General features: G+C 41.2%; 1 protein-coding gene across 2 annotated transcripts in view; it reads left to right on the top strand.

Annotated features, from left to right (window-relative positions):
• SLC9A7 (solute carrier family 9 member A7) overlaps positions 1-16,582 on the top strand; it is a 187,954-nt gene that overhangs the window by 110,620 nt on the left and 60,752 nt on the right. The window contains exons 6-9 of one of the 2 annotated variants that reach the window (XM_075538636.1): positions 12,114-12,219; positions 12,569-12,697; positions 14,613-14,728; positions 16,432-16,520. In XM_075538636.1, the coding sequence (XP_075394751.1) occupies positions 12,114-12,219; positions 12,569-12,697; positions 14,613-14,728; positions 16,432-16,520 (440 nt within the window). Of the gene's footprint in view, positions 1-12,113; positions 12,220-12,568; positions 12,711-14,612; positions 14,729-16,431; positions 16,521-16,582 lie in introns of both variants that reach the window. The other variant, XM_075538635.1, reaches the window with a different exon arrangement.

Here is a 16,582-nt window from a genome sequence, read left to right as displayed (position 1 = left end):
ATCTTTATATTGAAGGTTGATAAGCCTTCTTCCAATCTTGATGTCCTGTTTTTCACATAGTCCAGCTTCTCTGATGATTTGATCAGTATACAGATTGGAGAAGTATGGTGAGAGGATACAATCCTGATGCATTATCTTTCCTGATTTTACACCACATAGCATTCCCTTTTTCTGTCCACATAACTGCCTCTTGTTCCGCATACAAGTTTCCCATGAAAATAATGAAGTTTTCTAAAATTCCCTTTCTTCTCAAGGCTATCCATAGTGTTAAGATCCACACAAGCCTTTCCAGAGTCAATAAAATACAAATAAATATCTTTCTGATATCCTCTTATTCTCTACTTTAGCTAAGATCTGGCTGACCTCAGCAATGATATTTCTTGTTCCACATCCTCTTCTGAATCCAGCTTGAATTTATGGCAGCTCCGGCTAATTTCCTGCTGCAACAGTGATTGAATGATCTTCAGCCAACTCTTCCTTGCAGATTATGTCAGTGATATGGTTCTATAATGTGTGCATTCTGCTGGGTCGCCTTTCTTTGGATTGGGTACAGACAGATCTCTTCCAGTCAGTTGGCGAGCTAGATGTCTTCCCAATTTCTTGACATAAATGAGTGAGTGCTTCCAGTGCTTTGTCAGATTGTTGAAACATTTCGCATGGGATTCCATCAGTTCCTGGAGTCATGTTTTCAGTGAATACTTTGCAAAGCATTGAATGGTGCAGGAAGCATCAAAAGAAGGACAGTATACACAGAGTCACTGTACCAAAATCAAGTAGGTGACATCTCACCATTGCAGGAGGTGGCATATGAGCAAGAATCAATGGAACTGAAGGCAAAAGTTCATGCTGCGCTGGATGTCTTCAAGGCATAGGTTGCTTTTTTCTTGAGTTCTTTAAGCTGAGCATTTTCTTCCTTTTTAGTTTTCTAATTCCAGGTCTCTCCATTTTGTTATAATACTTTGTTTTCTTGAGCTACCCTATGAGATTTTCTGCTCAGCTCTTTTGCTTCTCGTTTCTTCCATTTGACTTAGTGACTCCACCATTAACAAGTATCGGAGTCTATTCTGATCATTCACTTTGATCTTTTATTTCCTGAATGATTGCTTTTTTCCCCCATGGTGTTGTTGATGTCATTACACAGCTTATCAGCCCTTCTATCATTAGTGTTTAATGAGTCATATCTGTTCTTGAGATATTATAGAAATTCAAGTGGAATATGCTCAAGGTCATATTTTTGGCTGTGTGGACATATTTTAATTTTCTTCAGCTTAACCCTGAACTTAACATATGAGCAATTGATAAACTGCTCCTCATTTGACTCCTGACCACATTTTAGCTACTGAAACTGAGTTTCTCCATCATCTCTTCCCACAGATGTAGTCTTATTTGATTTCTGTGTATTCCATCTGCAGAAGTCCACTTGCATATTCACTTTTTGTGTTGTTGAAAAAAAGATATTTGCCATGAAGAAGTCATTCTTGCAAAATTCTATAATGCTAAATCCAACTTCATTTCTATCACTGAGGTCTTATTTCCCAACCACTATTCCTTCTTCTTCGTTTTCAAATTTTGCATTCCAATTACCAATAATTGTGAATATATATTTATTTCATGTTTGATCAATTTCAGACTGCAGATATTGGTAAAATTCTTCACTAGTTTTAGTGGTTGGTACATAAATTTGAATAATAGTTGTATTGACTGGATTTCCTTATATGCCAATATATATAATCTTATTACAGATAGCATTGCATTTCGAGATCTTGAAATGTCTTTATTGATGATGAATGTGATGCCATTCCTCTTGAATTTGTCATTCCTGGCATGGTCCACCTAATGAGTGTCTGCTTCAGAATGGCCAACACCATTGCATTTCAGCTCACAAATGCCTAGTATGTTGATCTTTATGTGTTCCTTTTGGTTTTTGATGACTTCCAGTTTTCCTGGATTCATACTATGTACATTCCAAGTTCAAGTTGTTCCTAGATGTTTGTAGCTTTTTTTCTTATTTTGAGGTCTTTAATTTTAGAAGAACTTAATTTGAGAATAATTTTTACACTCACACTGTTTTCTTTCTCATTACTGCACTTTTGCCCATTTTCAGGAAACATAATTTTATTTAAATACTACTTTTTCTTAGTGGAAACACAAGGACACTGTACAATTGCTATCACAATCAGTTTCAAAACATTTTCTTTCTTCTTGAACTCCTTGATATCAGCTCCCCTTTATCCCCTTCCACCCCCCACCATACCTCCAGAAACCCTTATTCTTTTTTTCTATGATATTTTTGCCATATCTTACACAATCCAATATATCCATTTGCATACAATTCTGTTGTTCAATCCCATCGGGTGGGATTATACAGTCCTCAATGCTATCAGCTTCCCATTCCCCCTTCCCTATCTCCTTCTCTCTTTCTGTACCCACAGGAAACCCTTACTCCTGTTACTGTTTCTGAAGGGTTATCTATCTTGACTTTCATGTACCGAATGATCTTAAATGTACACATGAACACACACAATTCTAACATGATAATGAGGTAAAACAAATAAAAACAACAATAATAAAGTGAGGAAATATTAAAGCAGAACTAGAGGCTAGTTATGTGGTTCATCAGTGCCATGCTGCCCCCTGGATTTATCATCCCTTCCATGTGACCCTTCTGAGAGGGACTGTCCAATTATCTTACAGGTGGGTTTTGGGTTTCCATTACTTCCATACCACTTCACATTGATGGTTGCTTTCTTGAACTTCTGGTACCTCTTCCCATTGACCCCTCATGATCACACTGGCTGGTGGGCTTCTTTCATGTGGGATTTGTTTCCTGCCTGCTAGCTGGCTACTTGTTTAATTCCAAGCCTTTAAGACCCCAGATGCTATATCTTTCTTCACCACATATGCTTATGCATCCATTTTGTCTTCAGCAATCGTGTCAGGAAGGTGAGTATCACACAATGCCACATTATTAGAACAATCCATTCTCGTTTTTAACTGAAGTTGCAAACAAGCTGTTTAATAAGCTATTTGCTTAGTACTCTAGCTGATAGCCTGTCTCTATAGTGTGGAGTTTGATACACTGTTTTCATGGCTTTAAGCCATGCGAACTTATCATATATACTCATGTATAAGCCGAGTTTTTCAGCACAATTTTAATGCAGTTTTGTGGTAAAATTGGGTGCCTCGGCTGGTATTCAGGCCAGCTTATACTTGAGTACATATGGTAATTATTTTCTAAAGTAAAAAAATTTCTTGGTGTTAAAATATCTTCTATCAAATGCCTACAAATTATGCTTTCTCTGTTACAGATCTCCAACCTGGGCTTCTGGCATGTTCCACTTTATTCTGTTTAGAGTAAAACTCTTATTGCTTTTTAAATCTATTTACCAGTGGTCTTTATTCCGTTATCTGTGATTTTTTTTGAGGGGCTCATGTCGTTAGAAATAGCTGTCGTGACGCTGCTCTCTGGTTTCAAGGATTCCGCTGTTGGAGGACAAGTCTGTTGAATCCCCACTTACCCAATCTATCATCCCTACCTCGTCATCTCCTGGTTGTTAGCACCTACATTCTTTTTTTCCCCATTCATTTTATTGGGGACTCATACAACTCATCACAATCCATCCATCCATTTTGTCAAGCACTTTTGTACATTTGTTTCCCTCATCATTCTCAAAACATTTCCTTTTTCTATCAGCTCCTCATTTTTCCCCTCCCTCCCCACTCCTCCTCCCCCATGAACTCTTAATAGTTTATAAATTATGATTATTTTTTCATATCTTACACCACCCGATGTCTCCCTTCACTCACTTCTCCACTGTCCGACCCCCCGGGAGGAAGTTATATGTAGACCCTTGTAATCTGTTCCCCCTTTCTCCCTCACCTTCCCTCCACCCTCCCAATATCTTTATCTTGGTCAAATGCAGTATTGCTCAAGAGCAGTCTGGCAGAATTCCTGTCCTGTTTTATAGGGTAATCAGACAGGAAGAAAAAGTTGAAATTCAGGCCCTATGCTCTATGTAAGTGCTAGCTGTTATTCATTATACATATTGTCTTTATTGTCATGGATAAGTGAGTTAACTATATCTTATTTTTAACGTCAGTGTTTTATCAAAATGACGTGGGCAGGGCTTTTGGAAACAGAGTAGCCCAAGCCCTGATTTTTGTAAGTCTTTAGACTTTGGTGTGCTAACTTCTCATAGTGACGGCAGTGTTGGTTGCCTTCTGTTTGCTCTTTCGGGTTTACCCGTCTCCGTTCCACTCTGTGCTCCTGGAGGCTGACTTTTATGGAATATGCCAAAGTTTCCTCTGCCTTCTGGTATTCCTTTGCATTTGTTCATGCAGGAGCACTGGTGGGAGATTGGAGGAAGGGCAGAGGGTGAGGGAGGGGTGGAGTCACTGTGAGTTGACTGTGTTCCTTGATCAAAAATATACTTATAGCTTCTGGGCGTCACTCCTTGGCGTCAACCCTTCAGGCTTCAGGATGGCAAAAACAAACAAACCAAACCAAAACAACGCACTCCTATTTCTAGCCTCAAGTACTGCACTATCCCTTGTGGTTTGGTTCTACTCTGACTGCACTGTCATAAATAGTTTCTTATTAAATTCTCTTCAGATTTCTTATGGGTACCATCTGTTTCCTGTCAAAACTTTGACAGATAGTTCTAGAACCTAGATCTAGTCGATAGCCAAGCTTGCCTACACCATCAGGCTTTGAGGCACTGATGTCAACAGAGGTCACCTGGGCCAATCTACAAGGTGGGGGAGAGAGTCATGTCATAAAAGCAAGGAATAACACTTCCGTTGTGTTACATCATTGCAATTTTGAGATTTCTGAATATTGTAGCCTAAAGCAAGGAGTCCAGGTGGCATAGTGGTTTATGCATTGGGTTGCTCACCCCAAGGTTAGCAGTTCAAAATCAGCAACTGCTCCACGGGAAAAAGATGAAGCTCTCAGAAACCCACCGGGGCCATTCTGCCCTGGCTTTTAGGATCAAAATGAGTTGGAATCTACTCAGTGTCTCCAAGAGCCTAAAGTAGCCAATCCTCGCCTGTTTTCTCAACTATAAATTAGAGGAAATCATAGTACTACCCACCTTTTATAGGGTTTTATGATGAGTAAACGAGATTGTGAGGAGCCCTGGTGGTGTAGTGGGTTGTGGATTGGGCTCTTAATTGCAAGGTCAGCAGTTATAATGTACCAATTCCTCCAAGAGAGAAAGCTTTCTGTTCACATGAAGATTTGCCATCTCCGAAACTGCAGGGAGTAGTGCTACTCTGTTTTACAGGGTTGCTATGAGTCAGAATCAACTCAATAGCAGTTGATGAATGAAATTGCAAAAGGTTTAGCATAGTGCTCGCTTTGTAGTTAAGTCCTCAATTATTTTGATGTCGTTATTAACATTGTTATCTTTTCTTCAACATTGGGTTTAAAACAAGACAAGTATTATATGTTATGGTAAACTAGGTTCATGTAGAGGTTTTGGAGTCTCTGAGGGGTACAAACAGTTAAGTGTGTTTAAGGGTGTACGAGGGGCTACCCCCCAAAATCTGGAATCCACCCCCTGAAAGCTATGTATTTAAATTTTTAAAACATTTTATTAGGGACTCATACAACTCTTATCACAGTCCATACATATACATACATCAATTATATAAAGCACATCTGTACATTCTTTGCCCTAATCATTTTCTTTTTTTTCTTTTCCTTTTATTACATTTTATTAGGGGCTCTGTATTTAAATATTTTACAAAACAACCTTATCACCTTCAAATTACTCTCCATTACACTTAATACATTTGTCAAATCTGTGATTGCATTTTTGGAAATATTTGTCAAACTCATCTGTTTGGATGGCTGACAGCTCCTCCCTCATTTTTCTCTTCACCTCTACTATGTCGTCAAATCACTGTACTTTCGTGCCCCTCTGCATTTGAGGCACAGAGTGAAGTCAAGTGAGTGAGGCGCATGGGGCAAGAGAGGGATGCTGCTGTTTGCCAAAAACTAGCACACTGAGATGGCTGCATGAGCAGGTGCATTGTCGTGGTGGCAAAAGCAGTCCCCCAATGCCACAAATCAGGCCTTTTCTGTTGCACACTGTTATGCAGTCTTTTCTGAACCTATAAATAGAAAGCTTGATTAACAGTCTGACCTGGTAAAACAAATTCTAAATGCACTATCCCCCTCACATAAAAAAACAAAAAAAACAAAAACCGAAACACAATTGAGCATCATCTTGATCTTTGATTTCATTTAATGAGTTTTATGGACAAGGTGATGATGGTGTTTTCCACTGGTTTCATTGATGTTTGCTTTCGGAATCTTAAGAATAGCACCATGATGGCAACAAATATGTAAATGAACTTGACACAATGGATGGATGTATGGAATGTGATGAGTTGTAAGAGCCCCCATTAAAATGATTTTTTATAAAAAGAATAGAACCATGTCACCAGTAATGATCTTGGGAAAAAAGTCTGGGTCGCTTCAGAGCTGTTCTTTCAAAGCACAGCATGTTTCCACTCGATGTTCATTTTTCTGGTCAGTTAGAACCTGAGGCACAAATTTCTCAGCCACCCTTCTCATTCCCAAATCTTCTGTTAAAATTCACTGAACCAAGCTCCAAGATAGTCTAGAGAACTTCCCCATCTCTTCAATGGTCCATCACACGGGTTTTGTGAACATTTTCGTCCGTTTGGGAAATTGACAGACATACAGAATGAGGTGTGTCACCAAATGACATTTTCCCTTTTTTGAAATGAGAAAACCATTTGTACACTGGAGTTTTCCCACATAGTGCTGTCCTTGTAAGCTGTGTTCAACATCACAACAGTTTCTGCAGCATTTTTCCCGAGCAGGAAACAAAATTTCACAGCCACATGCTATTCTCTCAAATTGGACATCACAGAAAAATGAGGTTTGAGTGAAACTGCTTTTACAAAAAAAAAAAAAAAAAAAAAAAAAAAAACCTCACAGTAACCAGAGAGAATCTTTCCAGGCAATGCCACTGGGTGCACTAACTCAAAGAGATGATGCTTGATGCTTGCCTAGAGGGAAAAATGCATACAACGAAAATTACGCCGAGCTGAACTTTTTTCCATTTTTATTATGAGGGTGCCCCCTCTTATATGTAAGGGTAAGGGAAAGAGATTGACTTTACATCTGTATTATGAAGATATCATGTTCCTTAAGAACTACAATAAATGAAAATGCTCCTTGTTTAGCCTCTGAATGCTTACATTAGTGATCTCAGTTTCTACATATATAAAAGCCTAGCACAACCTCATGATATAATGGAGTTTTCAAATTCAAATTAGTCTTTGCTTACCCTCAATGAAATGAATTAATTTTGTTGAAAAGTAAGGAAGTGTGATGGTATTCTACCTGGTTTCCAGGTCAATAAGGACCACACCAAACTGGTGGAATGAGAAGCTTTTTTATAAGCCAGTGACTAGGAGTTAGCTCAATCTCTCAGTTCCGAGCACTACTCAAACTCTGGTTTCTAGAGCAACAATTCATGAGTGGGTGGGGTGACTTTTCATATCTAATCACAACTGCTCATGCTGACTTGGAGGATGAACAGCAAGAGAACTTCCTGTCAGTATTCGTTATGGGTGCGAGTAGCAGCCTGCCAAAATTTTGAATTCAGTGACTCTGGGCAGGAAAGCTCACGTGGAAATAGGAAGCTTGAGCAGTGGAAAAATACAGAAGTGAGGGTCAGCAAGGTTAGCCAATGAGCCTTAGGGTACTTCAATGGGACTGTGTAGTTTTGGAATCTAACTTAATCCCTAAGAAAAAGAAGGAAAGCAGAGCATTTGAAAACAACAACACTGAGACCAAACTTGCTAACAGCTCATGAAAAACAAACTCACTGTTAGTGAGTCAGCTCTACCTCAGAGTGATTCTGTGGATAAAGTAGAACTGCCCCTGTGGGTTTCAGAGGCTGTAAATCTTTACTAGGCAGTAAACCTTTAGAGGAGAAGAAAGCTTGCCGTTCTCCCATGAAGTGCTGGGGATTTGAACTGCTGACCTTGTGGTTGGCAGCTCAATGCATAATTCATTAATCTACCAGGACTCCTTGACAGTACATGGGGCTTAGAAGAGTTTGTGGGAAAATTTGATGATCTTTTCATTATGTTTTCCCACACCCCTCATATATCCTCAAATATAAACTGGTGGTGTTAAACCACCATTGGCAGTGAGACTCGGGAGTAGGAGTAGAAAGCAGCTGTTCAGGAGAAAATGGAGGAAGAAAAGGGTCATTTTGATACTTAGAGACCCAAGGGTCTCCCATAAATATTAACTCTCTAAAGGAAGAGTCCCTTCTGGGAACAAACAGCTTTGTGGTGATATCAGACAACAACAGTTAAGATTGGGAGTGGTCCTTGCAGACTCAGTTTGTGGGGAGTGCAGGAAGGAGACTGGGGGAAGTTATAGGCTGCTGGAGTGACATGGGTATTCAGGGCTCTCCATAGTCCTCTGGACTCCCAAATGATTCTTTCTTGGTTAGGCTCCTGCTGAGAATGTATCTTTCTACTCCAGATACTAATACTGATTCAAAATCTACAGTTTAAGAACACTTCCAGGTGACTAGTATATATGCAAAAGATTCATGAAGAATCACTTGGAAGTCTTCTTAAACTGTAGATTTTGATTCAGTATATTGGTGTGTAAATGCACATTCTCAGCAGCGGTCCAAGCAGAATGAATCTGTTCCCAGCCCTGCTTTGGAAGTACAGAGTGGCTCTCTAAAGAGGAACTGCTAGGAGCATGAATCGAGATCCACAAGGCATTACGAAGAAAGCAAGCTCAGGTGAAGTAGGGGGCTAGAGGAAGTAGATTTTAGACAATACTGGAGAGGTGGCCAGGAGCCACAAAGTTGGTGGTTCAAACCCACGAGCCACTCTGTCAGAGAAAAATGAGTCCATCTGCTCCCGTAACGATTTGCAACCTCAGAAACCCTATATAGGGTCACTGTGAGCCAGAATCAACTCGGTGGCAGTGGATTTCCTTTCTTTTCTTTTAAAAATTGCTTGAGAGGTGACTATAGGGAGAGCCCATGTGGTCTGCTAACCACAAGGTCAGCGGTTTAAAACTACCTTAGGAGAAAGATGTGGCCTTCTTTTGTTAAGAATTATAGACTTGGAAACCCCCGGGGGCATTTCCCTAGAGGGTTCTTAAGAATTGGAATTGACTTGATGGCAGTCAGCTTGAGTTTAAATGTATTGTATTGCCACAGGGGGGAGCTAGTCTCCCTTCACTGTTCTCACTTCAGTATGAGCAGCAGAAATGGGTTGAGCTTGAGTATATTGTAGAAGAGCAAGCACATTGTAAAAGAAAGTGGAATAACCCTCCGAATAAGAAAGCTACAGATAATTAAGTCTTGACAGAAAAATAAACCCTAAAAACAGACCAAACTTTATTAATATTTCCAAAGGAACGAAATGAAAGTTAGAAAATAGGAATGGATTGTGCGTATAAGGGTTGGGTAAGTCAGAAATGAGATGACTAGACAAGAGGGTGTTATGAAAAGAGAGCTGCCAAATGGAAGAGACACATTTGAAAATGGGCAGAATCAAATTGTAGTGTCACTCTAATTTTAAATAAAACAAAAATCAAATATTGATTCATTTTAAATGAGTTAACACTGGGTGATCAGACTAATAAAATGCAAGGAAGTGATTATAGGATAGGCTAGTGGTGACTTTTGAACATAAGACTTTTGATTTAAGATTGAGATGGAAGATACAGGGAAGGGGGATGCCCAGAAGGGCTGGCAAAGTTATGTTTCTTGAGTTGGATATTGATTACAAGATTGGTTGGCATATAAGGAATCATTAAATGATACATTTCTTTTGTTTTGCTTTTAAATTGTATCAGTTAGAATTTGTTGCAAATATACAACCCTGGGCCAACACTAGCTTTTAATAGGTGTTTGTCGCAGTCCAAGGCTGATGCCATGGCTCATACTACTATCCCGTATGCAAGCACTAAGTCTTTTTACTGTATTACCAGATGGTGTTAGGTGTTAGGTTGCTAACTGTAAGGCCAGCCGTTCAAATCCACCAGCTGCCCCATAGGATAAAGACAAGAATTTGTACTTCCATAAAAGATTTACAGGCCTGGAAACCCATAGGGCAATTCTGTCGTTTTCTATAGGGTACTATGAGTTGGAATCAACTCAATGGCAATGAGTTTGGTTAGATTTTTTTTAATCCTTTGCGATTCTGTCAGACTTGTAACATAGAGGCAAGATGACCGTGCCACATGCAACCTTGTAGCCCTCTTCCAGGCAGAATAGGAGCCCTAGTGGTAACGTAGTTACATGTTAGGCTGTGGTCTGTAAGGTCTGCAGGTCAGGACCACTAGTGGCTCCTCCAGAGAAAGATGGGCCTATCTACTCCTATAACCAGTTAGTCTCTGAAACTCACCGGGACAGTTGTACTCTGTCCAGGGGTGCAGTGAGCCGACATCGACGAGATGGCAGTGAGTTCTCAGTTTGTTTGTTTGTTTGTTTGTTTGTTTGTTTGTTTTCTCAGGCAGAAAGAGGTGGTTCTCATTGCAATGGAGGCTGGGAAAGTGAGTTTTTAGCTTTTCAAATTACTGTGTGGAAACCCACAAAGGAGAAGGTAGCTGGGTGTAGAGAGAGAACGGTGGTTTGTAATCAGGGCAGTTATGTCCACCAGGGGTCATTTGACAATGTCTGGAACATTTGGGTTGTCACAATCGAAGGAGGGAAACTGTTGCTATCTGCTTTGGACAGAGACCAGAGATCTTCTCAGCATCTGACCAAGAATTATGTCAGTGTGCCACTAGTGCGGTGGTTGAGAAACCTACTTTAGACCAGTGGTTCTGAAAGTGTGTTCCGAGGATCCTTGAACCCCTTTGAGGGGGACCATAACCTCAGAATGGCTTTGATAATACTAAGAAATCATTGGCTTTTTAAATTTTTACTCGCGTGAATTAGAGGTTGTGTAACATGTGATATTAAATATCTGTTGATCAACTATAGGAACATCAGAAACCATTTGTCTTCAAGTAAGAGATTTGCAAAAGTATAAAACAATGGCACTCTTCTCACAAATCTATTTTGTTTTAGAATACACTGTAATGATATTCTTTTTCGTGAAAATGTGTTTGAAAAAAAGAAAATATGTTTGTTATGGGCTTATTACTTTATTAATTTTAAGTGATTCCATACTTAGTCTTTATAATGTTTTGTTTAAGAATACATAAATATTGAATGTTCAAGGAGCCCTGGTGGTGGTGCTGTGGGGTAAATGTTGGCCTGTTAACAGCAAGGTAGGTGGTTCAAACCCACTAGCTCCTCTGAGGGAGAGAAATGAGGCTTTTTGTTCCCGTAAAGATATACAGCCTCAGAAACCCTACATCCTCAGATCACTATGAGTCTGAATCGACTTGATGGCAGTGGGTGGGTTGGGTATAACGTATAGAAACAAAAGCTCTTTGGGGACCTCAGTCCTGAGATTGAAAAAAAAAATTAAGAATTGCTACTCTAAGAGACAACTGACTTTTAAATGCCTGCAAATTCTGAAGAAAAAAAAGCATGACAATTAGTATATTCACTGAACTCACTTCCATTGGGTTGATTCCAATTCATAGCAACCCTATAGTATAGTTTGTCATAAAAAAAACTTTAATTACTCCACAAACCTCTATTAAAGCTTTTCCTGTGCTTTTATGCTAAGTTCTGGGGGTGCAGTGGTCAGTGAAATAGGGTTCCTGCTATCAAAGAGATTTCAACCCACTGCGGGGGGGGGGGGGGGGATCCAACTCCCTGGGGGGGAATCCAACCCATTTGGAGGCGGGGAATCCAACCCACTTGGAGGCGGGGGATCCAAATCACATGATTAACATTGTATTTCCTTAAGTTGTCTAATAGAAGTGTGTTCAAAATGTGTTGGGATTAAATTGTAAATTGTCCAGTTGTTATTAGAATCAAGCATCACATCAGGCAGATAACCCATATTTGATTCTCTTGCTGACTTCCAAACCATGCAGCCCCACCTAAGCTGGGAGATGTTTCTATATGTCTCTAATCAATAGTTTAAGGTCAGAAACGGAAACTAATCTTCATTCTTGTTGGCATTTTCAGTTACCGTACTGGCAATATTTAATGAGCTGCATGCAGACGTGGACCTTTATGCACTTCTCTTTGGAGAAAGCGTCCTAAATGATGCTGTGGCCATCGTCCTGTCCTCGTAAGTAATACTCTTTCGGGTCTCACTGGCCTGGCCTCACGAGTCACCACGTGTCTGCCCAGGCAGAAAGCTGGATTGCCTGCACGCTGTGGGCTAAATGGAGAGACCTGTCCGAAAACTGCTCACTTCTGAATTGAGCATTTTTTTCTAAATGCGGTTGATCGGCTTCTTTGATAGAATAATGCGGCTTTGCAAGGCTCCGAATGCCGACACCAGCCGAGCATAGTAGCTGTAGATTAAATGCAGTGACTGTAGGACGGACACTGCTTGCAGCGTCGATGTCTACGATGTCTACGTTTGCTCTCATGCTTTGCAGTCTTTTAACTCTCTCTCCTTTTAAACTCCCCAGGTCCATTGTTGCCTACCAGCCAGCGGGGCTCAACACGCATGCCTTTGATGCTGCTGCTTTCTTTAAGTCAGTTGGCATTTTCCTAGGGATATTTAGTGGCTCTTTTACCATGGGAGCTGTGACTGGTGTTGTGACTGCCCTAATATCCTTTTTGGAAGTTTCTGCCCCGCCCCACCACCCCCCTGCGCCCCCGTGGGTATGCTTATGTGGCGTTACACTTTCAACAAGAAAGTTCTTAGCTCTTGCTTTCAGAGAAGAATCGGGAATTGATTGCTCCACTGGACTGCCATGGGTCCCGAAGTGCATTCCTTTGGAGAAACGCTAGGTCACTCGATAATGAAGTTGGAGCGGATTTGGGGAAGTTCAACTCTGCAGCCCTTTGCTTTTTCCTGTCTGTTTCCTATGAATCAGCGGGAGAGGGGAGTTTGGAAGTTAATTTTAGTGGGGTGGAGGGGGGAATGAGAATTAGGCAGCATCTCAAGGAAAGCTAGAAGGCCTTGAGGAAGCAGCCTGTGAACTATCTAGCTCCAAATTTGCTACTGCTGCCTACTGTCCAAGCTCTCTGTCAGCGGTTAATGCCACGGCCCTTTCACACAGTGCCTCAGGTTTGGTGAGCCCCAGCCATCAAATTATTTTTGTTGCTACTTCATAACTGTCATTTTGTTACTGTTATAAATCATAATGTAAATATCTGATATGCGGGATGTATTTTCATTGTTACAATATGCTTACATAATGCTTAATCACAAAACAATGTCATTATATACTGTGAAATAGTCGTGTGTTTTCCGATGGTCTTAGGCGACTCATGTGAAAGGGTTGTTCATCCCCCAAAGGGGTCACGACCCACCGCTTGAGAACCACTGCACTATGGTGTAAACACAGCCATAACTCGCTAGTGGCCATCAGTGGGAATTTTGGAAGTCAGCCTTCCTTAAGTTAAGGACTACACAGTATTTATTTTTGGAAAAGCATCAGAGGCATGAAAGTTCATATATTGTATGATTCCATTTATATGAAACACCCAGAATAGGTAAGCCCTTAGAGACAGAAAGCAGACTAGTGCTCCCCAGGGCCTGGGGAGGGCAGAATGGGAAGTGACTGCTTACTAAGTACAGAGTCCCTTTAAGATGACAAAAATGCCTTGGAACCAGGTAGGGATGGTAGTTGTGAATGTACTAAATGACGGTCAAGGTGTGTACTTGAAAATAGTTTGTTTCCTTTGTGTAACTTTCACCTCAATTAGAGAAAAGTCTAAAAGCAAAGTATGGAAGGGCCGGGCCACCTCTCCACACGTGTTGTGGAGTTCGTCTTCTCTTCTTTCATGGCCTATTAGATCCGCAGTGTCCAATGAGAATGCAGTGTAAGCCGCAGCATTTTGAGGTGCGATCAGCATAAAAATTGTTAATGAGATTCTTTTTGTGTATTCCATTTTTGCACTGTTTTTTTAAGACAACAATGCATCACAATTTGGACTCGTTGCATGTGAAGTGTTTGCCGTTGCTGCGTGTAGCCAGCGGTTACATATTAGACCATGTAGATTTTGATCGCTTTCTTCCCAGAGGCCCTTTTGATGCCCTGGGGACATCCAGTGGCCAGTGGAAACACGCATGAGAGGGTTCCATGCTGCCCCAGGGGAATGGTAGTGTTGAGAAGGGGAATGACGAGTCCCAAAATGTGAGATGGGCCCCTTGGAGCTGACCCTGGACTTGTAGATTTCCTTCTTTCTTCTCAGGCATTCATTCATTAAACGGACTCAGCCCCTCTTTCTAGGCCTAGCCCAGGCAGCCTATCACTGCCAGCACACACTGTGCCCCTCAAACATGGGCATCACAAGGAGCTAGAGAAACAATTTCTAGTTTCTTTAGAAAGCTTCATTTGTATTTCTTTAAAATATGTGCATGGACATTTTAGAGCCCCCGGCCCCAACCCCAATGAAGTGTCCAAATGAAAAGCGCAGCCCTTAGGGAAGGAGTCCTGGACTAATGGAGTATGGTTTTCAGTGAACTTGAACCATGTGTGCCCGAAGATGTATTCCTTGACCGGGTGCTGACGTGACCAAATTTACCAAGCTGCACTGCTTCCCGCTGCTGGAGACGGCGCTCTTCTTCCTGATGTCCTGGAGCACGTTTCTCTTGGCAGAAGCCTGTGGGTTTACAGGTGGGTTTTCTCTGCCATTGGGCTGCCCTTCCCTCACTGTAGCAGAGGCCGTCAGAGCTCGCAGGGAGGGAATAATGCCCACGTAGTGTTACATGGACTGAAGAACGACTCTGGGAGTGTTCAGATGGGATGTTGCGGAGCATGGCTGGTGGTCTGCCTGCAACGATATACTTTTAAAGGGTAAACTTTATTAGTCCAAACTTGGTTATGTGCTTGGGTACTCATTCTAACTATAAGTAGCTATTGAGCACAAAGGTTACTGAGTCCATTAAAATCGTATTTGTATCTTCCCCTAGATTGCTATGTTATTTCACAAGCCATAGCAATAACAAGAAAATTATGTGTCCCTTTAAAGGTAATGTTGCTTCTACTTGGATGATTGTGCCCACATTTTCTCATTGTTTTATCTCTGGTCTGTTTAATCATTGCTTTTATACACCACGATTTTGGCGGTCACAGCAGTCCGATCCCATTGTGCATGGCGTCGCCAAGGGTTAAGGATTGACTCGGTGGCAACCAATGGCAACAACAGCAGCAGCGAGTGCCAGTCCCATCTGTTAAGCGTGTGGTTTTCATTCCTGAGACGCACGTTCCTTCTCCAGAAAAATGCATCACTGACTCTTTCCATTAGAGACTTCAAGTAGATAAACTACATAAACCAGATAGTTCGGAAATACTTGTACCATCCTCTCAAAATGCTACAACATACCTCTGTGTAATAATTCAGACGACTCCACAATGATGCACTAAAACATTGGCGAAGTTTCAGGTGTTTGGATGGTCATGTCCAACTTGGACCAGAAATAGGGATCAGTCGGGCTTGCATAAATGAAAGTGTCCTCTCAATCTGTTCAGAAAGTGGTCCTTTTTTTTTTATCAGAGACCCGAGACTGCAACAATATATAAAGCATTGATTTAAAGTGAAATTCCTTCCAAAGAACAGAGAAAAAGATGGCAAAAGTATATAACAGGTCCTTACAGTCTTTTTTTGGTGGATAAATGCCAAATCCAGATGACAAATTCAGTAGGAGTTTAGAGGGATAAGAATGCTTTCATAAAACCGGCAGAGAAGGGGGGGGAGGGAGACTCTGGATAGGGCAGGATATGACAAAATGATGGTCTATGGATTGTCGGGGGCTCGTGGGTGGGGGGAGCGGGGAGGGAGGGGCAAAAAAAAGGAGGACCTGATGCGGGGGGGCTTAGGTGGAGAGCGGATGCTTTGAGAATGATTAGGGCAGAGAATGTATGGATGTGCTTTATACAATTGATGTATGTATATGTATGGATTGTGATAAGAGTTGTATGAGCCCCTAATAAAATGTAAAAAAAGAAAGAAAAGAAAATGATTAGGGCAAAGAATATACAGATGTGCTTTATACAATTAATGTATGTATATGTATGGATTGTGATAAGAGTTATATGAACCCCTAATAAAATGTTTTTTAAAAAAAACAGAGCTAAGGGATAAGTTGGGGGAGTTGGCTCTGAGGGAAAGCAGGATTCAGAGAAGGAAAGGCCGATATGAGTGGTGGGGGCAGGGGAAGCTTTCCAAACACAAATATTTCAGTTATAAGAAACTTTCAGAATATCCAGGAAGCTGGCTCTGCTGGATTGTTCCGACTTTACCTTTTTATTTCAGTGGGGAAGTCTTCAAACCCTGACCCCCTTTTCCGTGTTGACATGTAGTTGTTATCTCTTGACAGGTGTTGTAGCTGTACTTTTCTGTGGAATCACACAAGCTCATTACACCTACAACAACCTGTCCGTGGAATCCAGAAGTCGGACCAAGCAGGTCAGAGAGCATCTCAGTACTCATGAGTTACCTGCGACCACAAGGAAGGTGGAACTGCAGGC

The sequence above is a fragment of the Tenrec ecaudatus genome, chromosome X, assembly GCF_050624435.1.
Source record: "Tenrec ecaudatus isolate mTenEca1 chromosome X, mTenEca1.hap1, whole genome shotgun sequence".
NCBI lineage: Eukaryota > Metazoa > Chordata > Mammalia > Afrosoricida > Tenrecidae > Tenrec > Tenrec ecaudatus.
This window is presented reverse-complemented; position numbering and strand designations above follow the sequence as displayed.